This window comes from Amblyomma maculatum, chromosome 8 (genome assembly GCF_055883805.1).
Source record: "Amblyomma maculatum isolate TAMU_Amacu chromosome 8, ASM5588380v1, whole genome shotgun sequence".
NCBI classification, from domain to species: Eukaryota; Metazoa; Arthropoda; class Arachnida; order Ixodida; family Ixodidae; genus Amblyomma; species Amblyomma maculatum.
The window spans coordinates 98,211,675-98,231,639 of NC_139351.1; the positions used below are offsets into that span (position 1 = coordinate 98,211,675).

The 19,965-nt window shown below is 42.6% G+C and overlaps 2 protein-coding genes across 6 annotated transcripts in view; one reads left to right on the forward strand and one right to left on the reverse strand.

The window, feature by feature from the left end:
• Positions 1 to 1,414: 1,414 nt before the first annotated feature.
• LOC146181923 (uncharacterized) lies at positions 1,415 to 8,930 on the reverse strand. The gene is made up of 4 exons (XM_084575575.1): positions 8,790 to 8,930; positions 4,892 to 4,930; positions 4,367 to 4,415; positions 1,415 to 1,673 (listed from the first exon to the last, which is right to left on the reverse strand). The coding sequence occupies exons 1-4, from the start codon at positions 8,843 to 8,845 to the stop codon at positions 1,503 to 1,505; spliced, it is 315 nt and encodes a 104-aa protein (XP_084431701.1). The 5' UTR covers positions 8,846 to 8,930; the 3' UTR covers positions 1,415 to 1,502.
• Positions 8,931 to 9,407: 477 nt separating this feature from the next.
• The window catches only part of LOC146181924 (uncharacterized), a 47,994-nt gene continuing 37,436 nt past the window's right edge, over positions 9,408 to 19,965 (forward strand). The window contains exon 1 of one of the 5 annotated variants that reach the window (XM_084576918.1): positions 9,408 to 9,523. In XM_084576918.1, the coding sequence (XP_084433044.1) occupies positions 9,454 to 9,523 (70 nt within the window). In that variant the 5' untranslated portion in view covers positions 9,408 to 9,453. The remainder of the gene's footprint in view (positions 9,524 to 19,965) is intronic. The other 4 variants (XM_084576924.1, XM_084576920.1, XM_084576917.1 and 1 more) reach the window with 4 other exon arrangements.

Sequence of the window (19,965 nt, forward strand, 5' to 3'; positions counted from 1 at the left end):
TCAAATATGATGTCGTCATATGATTACCGTTAATGGGCTCCAAATTCTCATTGAGATGAGTTATCAATCTCATCTGTCTTGGTGAAAACATTCGGCGTACAAAAAGGACGTAGACACAAGCGTGTCTACGTGTCTACGTCATAGACACAAGCGTGTCTACAACAAACAAGACTGGACAGGTGCTACACCAGTCCTGACTTGTTTGTTCTTTACACCAGTGTCTACGTCTCTTTAGCGCGGCGAAGTTTTGAAATACGTTGCAAAAGCACTGCTGATTGAGCTAGTTGGTCGCAGTCGATGGTGGAAAAATTCGCAGCCCAAAAGAGACGTAGACCCAAGCGCAAGACTCAAATCAGACAGGGCAGGTGCTACACAAGTCTTGTCCTGTTTGTTCCTTACGCTAGTGTCTACGCCTATTTTGTGCGGCGAATTTTTGAAATACGTTGCGAAATCACAGTGGTTAAGGCTAGTTTGTTGCTATCCATGGTAAAAAAATCGCATCAATAAAAGAGACGTAGACACAATAGTAAGGAGCAAGCAAGACAGGACAGGTGTTGCACCTGTTTGTTCCTTACGCTTGTGTCTACGTCGCTTTTGTGCTGCGTATTTTTTTCACCGTGAATAGCAACCAACTAGCCCGAACCACTGGGCTTTTACAACGTATTCTGTCTCCCTCGTCTGAGCATTATTATGACTATATCATGGCTCTAGTAATCTGTACAAATGATGCTATGACTTACCTTGTTATTAATCAGTTCAGTTCAGTCGTTCAGTCGTGTCCGACTCTTCGTGACCCTATGGACCATATCACGCCACGCTTTCCGGTCTCTCACTATCTTCCTAACATCACATAACTTCATCTGCAGTGCCTCGAGGATGCCATCTAACCATCGCGTTCGCTGCCTACCCCCTCTCCGGTGACCATCAACCTTTCCCAACATCAAATCTTTTTCCAGCGACTCCTCTCTTCTCATCAGATGAACAAAGTAGCTGAGTTTTAACTTTAGAATTTGACCCTCCAATGAGCATTCAGGGTTTATGGTCGACAATATCCACTGATTAGTGAATGATATTTTTCTAGTTATCATTAGTTTTTGCTGTTCGTTACGTCAATATTTTATATACACATCTCGTGGTCACTCACCTTGTCCACACCCCCCTGAGGTAAGAAACGATTTGGAAATAAAACGGAATATACATTGCCTTAAGCGAATAGCCAGCAGTAACGGCCAATACAAATGGATAGGCAACAGTAGGTAGGCGCTATTTGTTGTGCCTGAAGCGAATTCCTCACTACGAGCGCTTTCTAAAATATCACTCAATCTCTTTGCCACTTTGGGATACGGTTGAAAACAACGAATACGAGGATTTTTAGCATTTGAATGCGAACGTCTCCGGACTTGTATTCGAATAGCTAACACCCATTTCTGTGTCTTCAAATCTCTGTTTATGGTCATTCCATTCAGTAGAAGCACACAAGAACGCATATCATAGAACCTTATTTAGTGAGTTTGATACTTTTCTTGGAACTTCCGCAGGGCCTGGTACTGACGTATGCCACTAGCTGGCGACCATATGCAAGCCAACGGCAGTCGAGGTTTTCCAGGAGCATTTTCCACGCATACGCAATCTCTGCTGCCACAGCTTTGTCCCAGCTTCTCCCTCAGACCACACTGCACGAAGTAAAGAGAATAGGACTTGTAACAGAGCTGAAATAGATAATTAACTATCAATTATTTTAGCCTAAACCTTATTCCTAGAGCGCGAAAGCAGAAAACGAAGCGTTGGCGAAACGTCGGCTCAATTTTGTTAATGGGACTTCGTGTTAGTCTATTCCTAATAAATGCCTGCATTTATTTAATGGTCGAGTAACAACAAACACGCTGTGCACCTATTCGAGCCACGAACAATGTTAGCGCTCTTCAGTGGCAAAACTTTGTTTCATTGAGACAAATGAAAAAGTCTTTATGAACAATTCGCCTCGCTATTTCACCAAATTATTCCCCTGTCAACAAATTGCATGGGCAGATCGGAGGTACGCAATTAGTAAACGAGAAATATCTTATAAATAAGATGACTTCCGACAAAGTGCTTCTTAGCCTCTTTCTTTTTTATGTCACTCATATCGAAGCTTTGAAAAGCAATGTTTTCGCATCCATTTTGGAGTCATGTATGCGGATTTCTTTTACTTCCCTAGTCTGAAAAGAAAGTATACTCATAAAAAGCGTTGTTATCTTTTCGTTTTTCTGCCCTGAGTTTACCTATTGGCTAAATCTAAAATATGCTATTGAATCAGTGGCTTATATATCGAGTTTCTAAAGTATTTTTGTCATTTGCGTTCAAGGTCTTTCATCATAGGGCCAAGCGCCGACCCACGGGCAGATTGTGTAACGTCCCTAAACCACAGGAGCTGTCAGCCTTACTTGCTCCTTTTAGGTGGTAATCGAACCCAACGATACCCTTGCATATCTGAATTTGACAGGTTTCTCTCAGGGCAAACAAATCTGTTCGCTAAATCAGGACTTTACATATACTGTTGTCGTCGACAAACTTCGCAAGAAGGAGGACAGTATAGGTGTTTTTTTAATGTGTCCAAGCTTCCTGAACCACGAGCTCATTCGCGAGACAGATACGATTCTCTGCCACGCGGCACAAAGTATATATGCGGACTGGTAGCGAAGGCTCCATGGACGCCCATACGTTAAAAACATGATGGCTCGGGGGCACTGCAGCGCCCCCCGAGGAGTGGGGGCCAACTAATGTTAGTTACGTTGAATGACGTCACAACTACGTATAACATTGGCGCGAATTATAAAGTGTCATTTTTCTGGATGCACCCTACCGTATTTTCGAAGCCGTCCATTTGAAGAGTGTCTTACAGCGCTCGCTAACCTTTGTCATTCTATTGGGCTCAAATCCTGCTGTTTAAGTGCAGTTAACAATCAAACACAGAAATTAAAAGATGGCACAGAAAAGGAACAAACCAGCAACTCTTCCAAAGAAACAGGCTCCGCATAATTGGGCAGCAAGGCCTGTAAATTGCCCATATAACCGCCCAGTTTGCAACAGAATGTCGAGCAAGTATAGCTCGCAAATATTCGTGCTTTTTTTATTATATCAAGCACACAAATGCAGTGAGAAAGCATCCAGCAAAATCTACAAAAAAAGCTAGAACTGAACGACATATGTAAGTTACCCATGCGCACATGTAAGGCAGACTACACATGCAGACAGGAGCTCACGCGTGAAAGTCCTGCGGGAAACAATGTAGTGTGACACCGACGGTATAGAGTCCTTGCTGTGGCACGGTGCTTCAATCCGCGTGCCGCGTGCTCAGTTTTATAGGCGCCGAGTGCTTTGACAAAAGCGAAAAGCGGGCCACAACAGCGCAACAAGCCTTAGCGTTGGCCGCACGTAGAACGAGAAAACGACGAACGCCTTCTTGACTTGAAGGAGAGTTACAGCTTTCTTGGTGAAAGATTTTCAATGTCTAAATTAAAGATGAATTCATTGTAAAGTAGACAGCTGGCGCTCTTTGGATGTTGTTTACAGTGAACAAAGGATATAAAGTGCGCAAAAAGCATACCCTTTATTTAACGTACAATGCAATAAAATAAATGTAGGAGTTATTGGTTTGCGGATCAAAAGCTACAAGATGACCCATAAGTAATGATTTGGGCACTAGTTATAGCAAGTTCTCACGTGCCTGGGACGCAAGACATTGTTGCATTACCAGTCGACCAGCAGGTAGGCTGACGCAAAATACAAGGCATCTATTAAGCAATCTCCTAGCTGGAAACAGCACATGGGACGATTGTCACTATCTCAAGTGACAATGAAAGCTGTTTCAAGATGAGACGTCTGAGATAGTTGTGATCATTTGTAACGTAGGAGAACCTCTAGCTTTTCAGCGTTGTTTCACAGGGCTTCGGTAAGGTCTCGTGTTTTAGGACTGCGAGACACAGAGAAGTGAATGCAGTTTGTTATGCATGTACCTCTTCCTTGCTGTCGTCCTTTTAGTGGCTGCGTCATGGACGTGATCATAGACTCCCAAAATACCCACAGTGGATCTTGTGGAGGTCGACTTGTTTCAACACGAATCTTGCTTTTCCTTATGTGCACAATGTATAAATGCAGAAGTCAAACATACATTAACCTGAACAGTCACAAGTCGGGTCGGGCACGGTGCTTCCTAAAGCATGAAATTATTTATCCGGCCTCTATTCATTAATCTGCGCTTGAAGTGGAGGTATTAGTTCTCTCCGCTCTATAGGTGCACGGACTCGTACATGAAGAGACGCGATTGATTTCGAGTTTTGAGTGCTGTTGACGTTTCACCATTCACAAAGGTGAAAATGACACTCACCCAAGGCTTACAATGAAGGTGTTTGTTCTTGCTGTTGTGGTACATGATCCTGGGCGAAAATATGAATGCATTCAGTAAATGTGGTCCCATGCACTTCCTGGTTATCGCTACATTTTATCCAACTCGCAGCAAAATGTGGCTGTAAAAACCCATCCCTCATAAAAAGCAACCCCCGCCACACACTTCCCGATATGAGAATTATGCTTTTATTCAGTACAAACAATATTGAGTGAACAAAAAAAAAACAACATTTTGCGCTTTCATATGTAGCCCTGACTATACTTGTTTACAGTTCTGAAACATCTTCACAATAGACTGCTTGCGATACGTTTTCAGTAACCTATCAATACAATAGTACTCTGATACTCCCTAGTCGCAATCAATAAAAAAATCATCGGAGAAATCACAACCTACTTTGTTGGGGCAAACACAAGTAAACAAGGAATGGAAAAGATGAGTATTTCTGCAATACGTGCACAATAAGTAAAAGCGGCTTGACAAAACGAATTGCAAATTGGACATTACCATAACGACAGCTTCTTTGGGTCGTTTTGTGGTTGAGCACTGCAAAAGAAAACGGAGTGCCTGAGGTCAAGGAAATAAGATTTTACGTCATCTGCCGCGTACATAACTTTGAGCAGTATGAGCAAAGCGTTATTTGCCCCGATGTTTTACTCAAATGGTTGGAAATAAACCTTAAGGAAATAAAATAAGCCAGATCGAATCAAGCTTATGCAGTCCAGAATTCTAAGAACTTCGGCTTGATTTTAACAGGGATTCGTTAACGCTGCCGATACGCAGAAAATCTCGCGTCGGTTGTGGCGTCTCGAGCGAAGAATCACGTGCGTGGCACTGGCGGGTGGTAGCCAGCAACTGTCATGGTTAGGCACTGATTTCAAAATGGCCTGTGTGGCTCAGAAAAACCACGTGATATTAGAATGTTGGGAAGAGCGGCAACTCCTATTGCTCATATGAGGCGGGAAGGTAGAAGAAGAACAACCTTCCAATGCTCTTGGACGCAGACTCAAGCGCGTTACTCCTTGGCCACACATACATGTTCATACGGATTGGTTGAAGCAGCAGGACTATATATTTCAGGCGGTAGCCCGCACTGCTGTGCCATACCTTTCAAGGCGAAGTTTAAGTGTCCCCTATAGTGGTTTTAAAAAGCGAAACCTTTTACTACTCCCCTCCGCTGTTAAGGCCAATCACCACAGCAACGGTACATATGACAGTTTTGTGCTAGCAGCGACATTAAGGCTAGCGCGTCTTCTTTCTGCTCAAAGCCCCCATTTTCGCTGCACCCGCGAGTACTCCACAAAAGACCCATGTGGAAAAAATGCGGCTGGCTTTTTTTGGCCATGAAATGGCCCATGCGGGACCTATAAGGCTTTTGAGCGGGCAGTTTTGGATCGGCCCTCAAGTTCCCCACAAGTGACGCCTAGCTGGGCGCCTGATGAGGCGATGTGCGCCAAGTTAGTGATTGCAACGTTTGTATCAATCCTAGGCGAGATACACAGGAACAAGATCAAACTGGACCCACTTCTTCCCTGAAGGGTGCAGACATGAGTGTTAGAGCGATACCCAGGCCAACCTTTCATGTTGACATAAAAGGGGTTACTCATTGTATGCTATTTGGGGTATCTTGCCAAAGATGCATGTGAATGAAATTGTTTTAGCTCCTCTATACTCTTGACGGAGTACTGGGTGTTTATGTTGCGAAAACAGCGACCAATTTTGTTTTTGCTTTTACTGCTGCTGTGCTCATTGCGCTCGCTGATGCCTTTTTCATGCAGTAGCGCTATTAGTCGTATTCGAGTAAACCTGATGCTTAGGCATTTTATTCAGCTAAAGTAGGCGTGTATAATGTCTTAAGTCTACATTTCTCAGGAGCAGGAGGTGAAGACACCCACATGCTAAGCACAGAGTCAATAACTGGTAGCCTAGCACATAAAAAAACTAGCTACCAAAAGGTGCAGTGGCATTATGCAGTGTCCAGTGAATCTCATCCTTTTGTCTCGGCCTGGGTTCAAGTCTTGCGGCGAGCTTTAAAGCAATCCCTTTTAAAGCGCTGTACTAGAGAAAAACTGTATTTGCCCTTGTTGACGTCGGCGTTGGGAATGAAAAGTCGCGGCAAAGGCTCTGGTAATTAGTAGTTGGCAGTGAAATGATTGTTCGCCCTCTGGCCATCGGGCTGAGTGACGTCATGAGCTCACATGACATGGTCGACATCGCTGGTGCTGCCAACTCTGGCTTAGCCTTTGGAAAGGAAGGTTGAGAATTGAATCAATCTTTCCATGGCTATACAACCTCGAGTTAAGACATACTTTCCCTAGGCCACTCGAGCACGTTTGTCCGAATTCGTTAAAACGAGGATTTTTATATATGCCGGATAGCCTCCCGTGTAATATAGTTTCTTTGAACCGTATGTTAATGTATGTCTGTTTGATAACAGAGTCATAAAATACTGACTGAGCGAGTAGTAAAGCAAATGGTCACGACCAAGGACCAAAGGGGAGGCGGCAATTGGGGAGCCATTTAATCTGTCGCGTCGCAGCCTTAAAGTTGGGCTTAAATATTTCCCCAGCCATTTTTTTCTTGTCTTATTTTTGACACGACGGATACTTCAGAGCCATCTCATCGAAATCCGATAATCTGGCTAGTTGTGCCCATGCATTAAAACATCTCCGGTAGTGAATTTGCAAGCGGGATCAAAATTAAACAGGTCAGCTTTGCTGGGCAACAACTTTAGCAACCATCTTGGTAACAAAATTTTTATCGTGCCTAACTAGTTGTTTTCCAAATAGCATATGACACATACCCACACAGGGGGACTAGCCAAGAATTGGGCAAGTGAAAGTTTTGACGTATACTTATATGTCTAAAAAGAAAATGATTGGAAAGGAAAAAAAAAACTAAAAGGTGGACTGACAGAAATAAAAAATGAAAAGTCATAACGCACATGCGAGATTGACACTGGGATTTGTAGAACAAGTGATGTTAGAAAAATGTAGCAACGCAAACAATTTGATTCGAGTAATAAATTTTGCATGGCGGTAAAGCAGACCTGTGACTGTCGCCAAAGATGACTGCACCAAATGATATTATCGGGATATTAACCTGAGGCCAAGCTCTTGCAATGTTTTTCCATCAACCGTATTCTAAACGGAGCGAAGCGAAGGCAAAATATTAAAAAAGGACCCAATTATTCATGATTAAATAACTGCTGCGAAAAATGCGCAGGCCGGAGAAAGTGTGAAATCAGAACCGTGAAGATAAACATTTAGAAGCTGGATACGGCAACGCAGATTTGTTAAATAAATCTCAAGTTGCCGTGAATAGCATAATTCAATACTCCAAGAATATTTAAGGTGCAGGTAATCATCAGATCTTAAAAGACGTCCAAAAACTTTTCTCCATTTTTCCCACTAGGCTTGGGATATCATCGTTTTTACCGCCTTCAACTCCTCTCACGAGGTGGTACTAAAGGCCGGAATGGGGTATAATCATTTTGAATGTGTGATTACAGTGTGACAGATTCAATATAACGTATGAAGAAGACTAATTTGCTGTTGGAACAGCTTGCATGTTTGTACCTAAAAGCAGCGCATGAGGAGGAGGACGTTGGTGTCAGAACACGATGATGATAAAAAAATTCTTTATAAAATAAAACTTGCTGGTTGGCCGCTCTATTCCGGGACTATAGCTGACCAAAGCAATGCCAAACGAGAAAAATGGTGTAGCCTCACAACATTTCGCCCTTAGCGCTCTGTTATAAACAAGTATGTGAATTTATTTGCCTTAACCGTGGATGAGTCATAGTTGAGGCATAACTGGGTGAACCAGCCTTCGAGGTCACCGTGATTGTGGGACGTTATCGGACGCACGTCATGCGTTTATATGTTCGTGAGAATTCGGAATTATAGCCTAAAAGAAAAGAAGCTTTAAGTTGTAACTTATAAAAGTTTGGAACCTGGTTGGGGGCTTCTTGCAACAATGATTGCTGTGTGATGCAGTTCTCGCAGAAAATTAAGTGCATCATAAAGAAGAATAAATGGAGAGATCGTAGGATGATCCAGTTTGAATTGATAAATGTTAGTTCATTAATGATAGTATGTCTTCTGGCAGTGCACTCTCACATTCTTACAAAGATGCGGGATCAGAAGAGGTGCTCACACAACATGGGTACACCTGTGTCTTGTAACTGGTATTTGTTCGCTGGTGCCAACTTTGTAAGTATTATGAACCAACTTTACCAGCAATGTAGGCTCTTGAATGCGTACTGAGATGGTAGGTGCAAGGAATGCCGACACTGTTGCTTATATAACATTAATGTTTTTATGGTTCCGCTTATTCCCTTTATCCTTAACTGTTGCATAAATTAAAGGGGAATTTACGTACAAATGACACACTTCAAACTTACTCTGCGATAACGACGAATGCCGACAGAAAACAAACAGACAGAACAGCCAACTTCATCTCAGGAGATCCCTACACGTCCGGCAACACAGAGAACATTTAAGGAAAGGTTTCTGGATGCGGCTAGCTATTCGGAATTCATAAATAAGCACGCGTGTTCTTGGAATTATTCCAAATGTCAACGTTTTATTCCTTGCCTAATCAATACATAATTGCTAATGGCGCAAAGCTATTCGGTAAGAAGTTTGCAAGACAAAGAAGGAAAATAAAATTCATGAAGTGCTGATGTGGCAACATTGTAGTTCCACATACATATATAAATGTAAAATTGAATCCGATTTACTAAGCTTTTTCTTGCCTTACATCATAGGTAAATTAGCATTTTGTCAATCTCAAATAATGATCTCTTCCTTCGAGGACGACAGAGAGATATTGGAAGTCACTGCATCGATATTTTGCGAATGAAACGATCAAGTGAAATGACGTTTAGAAGTGAAATTATTATTGGAAGATGCTAATGAAGACCCCATTTGAGGCTTAAAACGCCTTGGCTTCAAAAATTTTTTTTTTTTCAAATTGGCTTCAAATTCGGTTAGCACAAAGGGGCGAATCTCCGCCAAGTGCTCTGCTTCTTGATTTTTTTGTCCATATAAATTACACACGACAAGATGCAGATCTCATACATCCCGAAGACTGCATTTCACAAAGATGGCGAAATTTCTGTTCAGAGGCTGCCAGGTAAGAAAAGAACCACCGACAACTACCTCTCGGTCATCCAAAACGGAATTTACAGGTTCTAAGTCTACGATACAGTTTTGTAAACTTTGTGTGTTCACATCCCTCAAAATCCTGGACAAGCACGCACTATTGAATAGAGACAGTTTATAAACGCTATGTTTCGCGCCTACCCCAAGACAACAATTAACAGTGTGTACATCCGTACATTATTCTTGAGGATTTTATTTTTATTTATTTTATTTATTTGAAAATACTGCAGCCCCTCAAGGGGCTATAGCAGGAGTGGGTACAAAAATGTGGAACAATTCCACGCGTACAAAAGTACATACAAGCATTACAAATATAAACGCTAGAAAAACAACATACAATGCTACGACTCAATTGCCGACGCAAAATCAGAGATTGATAGTGCACAATGTTGCCATCCAAAGAATTCCAACGCTCCACAGTGCGCGAAAAAAAAACTGTATTTGAAAACGTTAGTGCGGGCAAAAAAAGGTTGGATATTAAGATCGTGATGGCTCCTGGTTGCAGATGGTTTTGAAAACGAGATATGCTTACCCTCTGAAAGGCAATTAGCAGAATGAACTATGGAGTGAAGAAGTTTTAAGGACTCAGTTTTTCGGCGGGATGCAAGCGGGCTTATGTTTAGGGAAGACATCGCAGATGAGGGTGAAAATTGAAAGTCGTAGCGGCGAAAAATAAATCTTACAGCTTTACGTTGCACAGATTGTAATTGATCGATTTCGCATTGCTTGTATGGATTCCAGACATTAGAAGCGTATTCAAGAATAGGGCGAATTAGAGTTTTGTACATGAGCAATTTTGCTTCTTTAGGAGCATCCCGTACTGTGCGTCGTAAGTAACCTACCTTTTTAAGAGCTTTAGCTGTGATGTAATCTGGTAGGTGCATGCTATTCATTGTCGCAAACACCTCCGGCCGGTTTTCATGGCATTGCTAAAATACCCTTGCGAGTATGAGACAAAATGTAAAAGCAACGCTTAGCTGTAAATGGGAATATTCAATAATTTACATAATTTCCATCAGTGCAATCTCAGCGCTATCTCTCTACTAGACATGCAATATTTCCATAAAATATTTAATGCACTCAAAAACCAATATTTTCTGTTGCTTTTCTTAATATAGACTGTAAAGTTTTGATAAAGGAAAGAATATTTATGCCCAGAACAGCTAGAAATTATTCCCTATAAAGTGCGACAACATCAATAACTTCAGCTTTAAGCGATTATTTGTAAAAAGCTGACGCCATGAGTCACATATGAAAGGCATGATATAAACGCAAATGAGTCGCAAAACTCCCATAGCTACTTGAATGCTGCATTATTTCCCCATAATTAGCATCACTATCTTATCGCCTTATCGCTTGCCAGCATTTCAGCCGCAATACACTGCCAGCATCGCACACCGCAGAGTGACATTTCAAGACGTTTGCTGCACAAGGTGTGAGAAATCATTAGAGCACACTACGTACTTCGGTCACATCCACATTAGGAAGAAGTACTCGGAAATAAATCAAATTCTTAGCATCCATGAAATAACAGAGCAACCAGATACATTAACATCCTATCCTTAAAAACCACATGCATACGTCACTGCTTTTATTTGGAGACTTATGCTCGATTAGGTACATAAGGGGACAGACCAGCTGGTCCCTTTGTTGCCATTGCTGTGTACGTCACTGAGTGTATCAAAAAGAGCCGCGATTAACCTTCATATATTTAAATCATTATGCATTGAGCGTACAAAATTGGGCGATTTCGACGCCAGACACTGTGATTTCTTATTATTGATCCTCATGGCTCGTACAGTACCATCCTTATAGGAAATGAACGTAGCAATGGAATGTTCATCATAATGCATATCAACGTAATGGCATATATAAATGCTAACCTGAACCATTGTTTTAAAACATACGATTTGCCCTAACACAGCGAAACAAATTCAAAGATGTTTAGAGTCGTCTATGCTAACCTACAGTATTTTTTTCGTTCACTACGGTTGACTAATTAGTAAAGACTAATTAGTTACATTTTAATTATTGGCTTGAAAGAAAAAGTGTCAAAGCAAAAGGTTTGGATCGTCTCGAAAAACGGATAGCTACGCTGTTTCCATTACGCTGCGACTTACGCCGCTCTATTTATAGGCCTTCAAAAAAGGATGTCACGTGACCACCTGTTATTATAAATCATTCACCAAGTGCGAACAACCAGCTTCATCGCAGAGAGAATGGCCCAGAAAAGCAGGTTTTGTTATCTCGGATGCGTCTCGAGGCTTTAAAGTGACGCTGCAGTCACGAGGAAGTTTTTTTTTTTTTATTGCGCCAGACATCATTTTCGGCTGGTAAAAATATTTTACGTAAACGTTTGTTTGATGGAAACATAGCTATCCGTTTGTCGAGATCTGCAACTTTTGAATCGACACGTTTTCTCCCAAGCCAATAATTAAAAAAACAGCTAATTAGCCTTTACTAATTATTCAACTGTAGTGAACGAAAAAAAATACTGGAAGTTAGCATAGGCGACTCTGAACATCTTTGAAATTGGTTTACTGTGCTAGGGCAAACCTTATTATATATATGGAAGCAAACGTGAGTGGAGTTTGGGTGCACAGAAAACACAGTGCCGAAGCAGAGTTCGCTACTTCTACTGTTCCGCATTCTCCTTCCCCGCCCTCCTTTGACTCCTCGCTCTTTCAAAAAACTTTTCCCCTTCCCCATTGCCTTAAAGAACTCCTGATGACTCCCTCCAGCCATTATCCTCTCCTCCCCACGCCGTTAATTTTTGTATGTCAGTGCCGAGGACAGGGTGGGGCTGCGAGGGTGTTCGTTTCTTTATGAACATACGCGCTCGCGTTTGTAGAACGCTTGCACACAGATGGGGTGGAACTTGAAAGGGAACTCTACATATAAGAACGTTACGGCATTAGAATTTCCACCAGTTCAGAAAACTGAACAGTGCAATGGAAGTTAAAGTAATAATTGGGCATTCTTTATTTATTATCCTGATCGCATTGGTCCCTAAAATATTGTGGAGGAGTTAAAAATTCTTACGTCTCTATGAGACACGTAATGGTGCCCCATGGCGATAGGACGTACTGTAATCCTTTTTATAGTGTGCACACACCCCGAATCGCCTATGTTTACATGCACCAATCGGCTGCGGTTTTTGACGTAGCTGAGGCAAAATAGAAACTTTATTCAAAGTCGTTCATAAAGTATGGCAGAGTATAAGGGGCCTCGGTATTACACCTCAGTACGAGCATTACACGCTCTACATTCAGCAGCAGTGGATGCGGATCTTCTTACTGGTAACATTTAAAAGGCGAATGGCATGGTTGTTACAAAGACATTGGATTAGATTGAATGAGCCAAGAGGTAACGATCATAAGCGCAAATGGACGCACTGTGGAATGGTTTAGAGCGGTTATTACTTTTTCGCAAAGGAAATAGCACAATAACTCTCAATTATCGATGGACGCTTCGCCACGTTTGTTAGAGAAGGGGCGAAAAAGGAAATGAAAAATTCATTGCTTTCCGAGTTTATGGCTAATTGTGCCCTGCACAGCGGCATTATCCGGCCAGATAAGGAACGACACACGGTTCTGAGCGTCGCAGAGAAGGTTGTCAGTTCGTGGAGCTTATGAATAGGCGAATTCTTGTGTCACTTTTACATGGCGAGATTTAGGCACTCCTGGAGATGGAACATGGACACGAACACGCAGAAACCGCTGGCAAGGGAAGCGGACTAGACCCGCCTTACATGGTCCTTCGGCGTGGCCTGCTAGATATGAAAGTGGTTAGAGCATCATCTCTAAACATCAGCAGACTCCGTTGTATGCTCACTGCTGCACAAGGAAAGGTGTAAACTCGGTTTGTTGCTCTTTCGTATCTTGGCTCAACCCTTTCCTCGATGCTCTATTTTTCTTAGTAAATTCGCACCAGGTGCGCGTGCTACGCCGCACGTCTCCAATTATGACTAATAAACAAAGGTTCAAGAAATGTTCAGATGCACTTGTATCTGCTGTAAGAAAATACCAAAATATGCCATGAATGAGCTGAGAAAAAACAAACTGCGCTAAAGCAACCCGTACCTTAAAAACGACCATATATCTACGCTGCACCCTGGGCGGACGCAATTAAAGACGTCACGTTATCTATCGTCGCAGCGACATTCAGTCTAGCGCAAATATCTCTACAGACGAAACTTTCATCGATAAGTCATTTTCTTTCCAAGACAAATGGGACGCAAAAGCCACTTCTAAAATGCAGATTGAGCTCTGACGCATCTCGCTGTTTGATATGATAACAATCCTAGGAAAGCGCTTCTTTGTTGCCGTTATTAGCACTTCAATATGCGAGAAGCGTGCGGCTGCACAACAAGAAAGGCAATTTTTAAGGAAGAACATTTTTCAATTATAAACCTGCGTCACACTACTTCGGTTTCTTGCAACTTGCACAGCAGCAAATGCTATCTGCACTTTGACTTCGAAATAGAATCTAGCTCGAAAACTCTCTAATATGCGGAGCATTGCCGAAGTCGGAAAATAAATTAATCTTAAATTGTTTCTACCCACAGCTCGTGATCTTCCCATGTAGTGTCGACCACTGCTCTTTACGGCCAAAATGCAGAAGTAAAAAAATGAGGCCAACTAGCAGAATCAACAGCGTCTTTCACCAGAACACACTTCGTGTGGGCCCCGCCGGGGTGGCGCAGTTGTTACGGCGCTCGACTACTGTGCCTAAGGACGCGGGATCGAATCCTGGCCTCGGCGGCCTCTTTTCGATGGAGGCGAAAAGCAAGACGCCCGTGTGCTGTGCGATGTCAGTGCAAGTTAAAGCACCCCAGGTGGTCGAAATTTCCTGAGTCCTCCACTACGGCGTCTCTCATAGCCTGAGTCGCTCTGGGACGTTAAACCCCAAAACCAAACCAATTTTCCGAAAGGATTTATCTGACACAGGTATCAGACATTCTGATAGCCGTGCATTTCATAAATGTTACAGTCCTTTTGGAGAGGTTGCTAGGAAACAGCATCACTGCCGAAAAGCCCCCACCGATCGCTCTGAAGGGATTTGGAAATTGGCGCATCATGCTCACATTAGCTAGCGCTCCGATGCAGCCTCTCTAGCTAGGAGGGCGCGGGGCCGGGGAAGCACAGATTTCCCGATATTCAATAAAATGCATTTTTTCAATATGAAATACGTGACTAACGCTAAATTTTGTTGCACATTATAAGACTGCACTACAGCTGGCAATATATGCGAAGATCACTGCTCGGGACGCTGGTAGGTTTCTGCTATTTATTGTTACGAATGCGGCCCGTTTTTTTTTTTATGGCAGTTTAAGAACTATTTCTTGCAAGCTCTAGATGAAGTTCAAACGCAAAATTTTGCTGTGTGTCGAAAGATTAGATTCTTTTTATCGGTGTAATGTTCCCAACAGTATGTATCTATATTCCACAGATGGCTGAATATTATTTTTGAAGACATGGTGGACGGTTTTAAGCTACAGTCTCCACTATTTGCAGCGAGGCCAGGACAAAATAAAAGCAGCATATTTAGACGCGTTGGGTAGCTAGGCTATTGACTTATGTAAGTTCCTAGCAGTGTCCATCGATGATCTGCTATTTGATCACATAGAAAAGATGTACATGAACTCAATACCTTTATCAGGCAGGTAGCCTATTTTTACTGATTGCTTATAAGATAAAATATGCACTCTCACGTTCTGTACACAGGTACAGTGTCGTCCACTTCTAGCTATAACAAGATAACCTCTTTCAAAGCGCTATTGCACCCAGCTCGACCACGCAATAAAGTCAAGTGGTAGAACATGCGAAGCCTCACTTCAGGTTCCCTCTCTCTGTGTATTGATTTGCTTCAATAGGCAGCTGTGTTGGAAGCAATGTTACTTTGAAAGCCGTGGCCGTGTTATAGATAGAAGTGGACGACCCTGCACGTTGCGTTTTTTTTTTATTCGTGACAGTCGGGGTACAAACATTAAAAACGTCACTCAAACGTCAACTATGATGTGGCATGCAAGAAATCCAAAAGCCTCCTGGCTTGCAGCATATAGAGGCTATATGCTGCAAGCTATATTTGGCCACTGTTATTGTCGTTGTCACTACCACTATCAATAATCATCACGATCACATCAAACTGTTCTGATGACGTCATATGTTTGCTGCTAATAGTTTCGCAAATTTTCATTGAGCGCGATATCAGAGATATTTATCATATCTGTGTCAATATTACCACGACTATCCTGTCTAGCTAGTAATCTGTGTTGAAATATTCTATTATTTATCTCATTACAACGAATAATCAATTAATTGCCAGGTTATTGTAAGTTATTGTCATCCTTATTGCTAACTCATGTACACATCTTTTGGTTACGCATCTTGTTCGCACAACCTGTTCACGCCGCCCATGAGCCTAGGAATGATCTCGCAATTAAACCTACTTCACATTCTACATAGCAAAGCAGCAGCACTCCGCGGCTCGTAGAACTAAAATGGCGGCAGTCCGATACGAGCCATCTGCTCTGCTTGAAGCGAGCGTCTCTCTATGTATCCATAACTTTATTAAGGAGCCGGCAAACGACGGGTGAAAGCGTCGTGACGCTGGCCAAGCGTCGACCCGTGGTTACACCCTACTCTGCACTACCTCATTTGGCCCGTTTGTAGTGGGTTGTGAGGCTTGTGCTTTTCGAGCGCACCCCGGGCCTGCTGGACGGCCCATAGTTGAATGTCCTTGTCTGTACTTTGCACAGCACTCTGAAATTCCGACGAGTATGTCTTGGATGCAGCTTCGGTCGGGAACCTGGCACAGTTTCACATGATGTGCCATTGGTCCTCTCTAGAAGTGGTATGTAAAATGATATCACAGCATCTCTTCGCCACGATGGATCCGCTTTTGAAACAGTGAATACGCCTCGAGTTCAAACTCTAAGTTTAGCATGTAAAAGGGTGCTCTCACTTTGAAAAATCCAGATTTGTTGAAAAAGTTGAATACAGGGGTTGAGCTTTGAAAAGCCTTGTTGTCGCACAGGTTTTCACGGGAGTCGTTATATCATCATCCACTGACGTACGGAAAAGAAAACCGAAGACAAGCCCGCATATCTGTTTAGATGCCGCCACGTGGCCTTATTCACTGCAAAATCTCGATCAAATAGATTTCAACTTTTTAATTTTGGTCTTTATGTCAATGCAAACATCTTCGTTTAAGTAGCCAAATGCTTAACCACGCTTTTAACTTAGCTGGTCGCTGCTCGCGTTTTCTTTTCAACATGTCTACTCGATGCAATAGGATCCCGGTAGACCCTCAAGTTCCCGATTGTTGCTAATAATTTTGTTGCAACCTTCAAAGACCACGTCTTTGTTCGGGTGCTGATCAATTGACCCCCATTTAGTACCTTACGCTCTCACTATTGCTGGTCATTTCAGAATGTATTGTACACAGAAACGCATCTTTGCTCAGAACCTCCTTTATTGAGTTTGATAACTTTGGAATATTTTTCTTTGGGGCCTGTTATAGTCATGTAGGTCTCTAGCTGGCGACCATATGCAAGCAAACGGCAGTCGAGGTTTTCCAGGAGCATTTGGCACACACACACAACTGTTGCTGCCGCAGGGGTCTCCTATCTCCTGTCTCAGGCCGCACTGCACGAAATAAAGAGAATAGGGATTATAACACAGCAGAAGTAGCAAAAAAAAAAATATACAGGTGATGTTAATCCAGTCATTATTCTTCAAGGGCGAAAGAGGAAAACGAATTGTGCCTGAAATGTCTAATCGATTCTAGTTTATGTTAACTCGTGTTAGCCTTTTCCTAACCAAACTGCATTTTTGTAATTCTCCGTTCTATACGTGCCCAAATCAGCAATAAAATCTGCGCCACAATGTCGCTTTCTTGAAGCAAACGAAAATATCTCTCTTTTCATTTGTCTGAATTCTACCAGAACCTTTCAATCTCAACTATTTGCAAAGGCATCTCGAGGTATGTAAATAGGTCAGGAAACAAGAAAATACTTATAAATGAGGTCACTGTCGACACAATTTGTCACTTATCTTCCTCTCTTATATCGTTCACACCTAAAATTTCAATTTGTAAGTTTTGCTTCACTTCTTGGTGCTATACGTAAAAGTTCAATTTAATACATATACTCTGAAAAGCAAGTCCATCGACAAGGAGTATTGTTACTCTGCGCATTCGCACTCTGGAGCACGCTTATCAAATCATTCTTTAATTTGCTTTTGAATCAGTAAGTCATTCATCAGGCCTGCAAAGTAATTTTAGTCATTTATATATATAAGGTGTTGCATCCTTGCGCTACCTGCTGATTACCCGTATTTTTTCTTACATTCTTACCCTGACGTTATGCATTAACACCTTAGTGTTCAATGCCATGCTCTCACAAAACCTAGAGTCGCCGGAGTTGAAGCTATGAGTGGACAATCGCGAGTATGGCTGTGGCAGATGTTGACAGGCGACAAGCCCGGGCACTGACTCCCGGTCAGGTTGTGTGCGCCATTTAAACAAACCACATGGCAGGAATTACCGGCTTTGGCTGCTCCCTTGAGATATTACCCACTGGTGCCCTTGGATGCAAGGGTGAGGCAAGTTTCTCTTAGGACACACACACACAACTCATCCATTCCCTCCTCCTTTCTTTTTTGTCATCATAAGCTACAATCCTTCATCCTACTTTCTATCTACCCTTTTCCGAAGCTCGTATATCATGTATTATCATGTCTTGACTCCTAAATATTGAGTGAACGGGAATCCCTAACTGCTGCTGAAGTGTCAAATCTCCCATTTAACCATACGCTGATGCTAATGTATCCCACACAGGCCCGCGAAGCGTCTCCTTGACTTCATAGAGATGCTCGGTTTTCTTAGAAATTTTTCATGTGTAATTTGAACAGGGCTGCAAAGTAAAGTAGACAGCTGGGACTGCTCAGATCTTGTTTGCTATACAGAGATGATCTAACGTGAGCGACAGGCATATATTTTACATAACATGCCATCCAATAAAATAATTGTAGAACTTATTGGGTTTCGAATTTAGAGGAGGAAAACGAGCCATGAGTAATGATTTCGATTCCTAGTTATATCACGCTCTCACTTGTCTGGCGCAAGGCACTGCTGCAATAGCACGCGATCAGCAGATTGATGCAAAATACAAAGTCTTGGCTGGAAACAGTAAATGCGACGATTGTCAGTATTGCGAAGACACTATAGGACAGTTGGGGTACATTGTAGAGCGCCTGAGGCCCAGTTCGTTTTGAAACTTAAAGATAAGTTTTATCATGAGGCGCCAAAGACAGGAGTACGGATGTCTAACACCGGTGAAACCCTAGCTTTTCAGCGTTGCTCTCAGGGCTTCGGTAAGGTTTCGTGTTTTAGACACTTTTACATGCAGCGAGGTGAATTTGTTTAGGTATACGTGGCCCCTTAAGTGGCTGCTTCGTTGACGCAATCGTAGTCTCTCAAGTAATCGCACTGGATTGGGCGGAGGCCGACCTGTTAAAAATGATGTATTACGTTCGCACATATGAAGAAATTGTGGCAGTTCAACATTCCCCTCGCCCTCACGGTGCGGCGAACACTCTTTTTCTCGTAGAGCTCTCATCTTTCCCCTCTCGGCTTGCTTCCCCCCGGAGCTGCTGCGGAACGGTCTATATGAGGGTAACCTGCCGTAGCGTGTCGGCAGGCCCTTCCTTCTCACTCTCCTTTCATCTTCGACAGACGTCTCTGCAGTGGCGAGACGACGGCGCGACGCTGGAGTGAGCGGATGCTACTATGACCAAGGATGAAAATTATGCGCTCCCAATAAACATCATGGCCTTCCCCGCCACGGCTGTGGCCCGAGTTAGCGGCGTGGCTCTCGGCTCTGAGAGCAGAGCCCGAGTCCCGTGAGAACATCCAAAAATATATCAATGCAGATGTCCAGCATGGTATATCCTGATCAGTCGAAATTTCGGAATGAGCAGTCGTGATATGCTGCACTGGAAAATATGGAGCTAATTCCCCTGCCTGTAGATATTACTTCGCGCTGAAGTGGAAGTACAGTTTTAGCCCTCGCTATATGAGCATGAATTACCACTTCTGTAAGGTGAGCGGTTGAATGGGAGCTTCAGCGCTGGTAATGTTTCAACGCTTACAAAGCTATAAATGACACTCACCCAAGGCTTGCAGTAACGATGCTTGTTCTTTTTATTGTGGTGCCAGATCCTGGGGGTAAATATGGATGAATACAATAAAAATGATCGCCCTTCTTACTTTTGGACATTTGATATTATACTCACAGCAAAATGTTGGTCTACATAACACATCTATGATAAAACACACGGCCTCGACTCTTCACGATAAATATATTATCTAATTATTCAATACAAAGTGTATTGAGGTAAAAGAAAAATA

What these genes read in the sequence shown, in the direction of transcription:
- LOC146181923 (XM_084575575.1), bottom strand. Translation starts at nt 8,845, where the DNA reads ATGAAGTTGGCTGTTCTGTCTGTTTGTTTTCTGTCGGCATTCGTCGTT. An exon ending in CCAAAGAAGCTGTCGTTATG is followed by an intron (nt 4,416 to 4,891) that starts GTAATGTCCAAT and finishes ATTTTCGCCCAG; the next exon opens with GATCATGTACCACAACAGCA. An exon ending in ACCTTCATTGTAAGCCTTGG is followed by an intron (nt 1,674 to 4,366) that starts GTGAGTGTCATT and finishes TACTTCGTGCAG; the next exon opens with TGTGGTCTGAGGGAGAAGCT.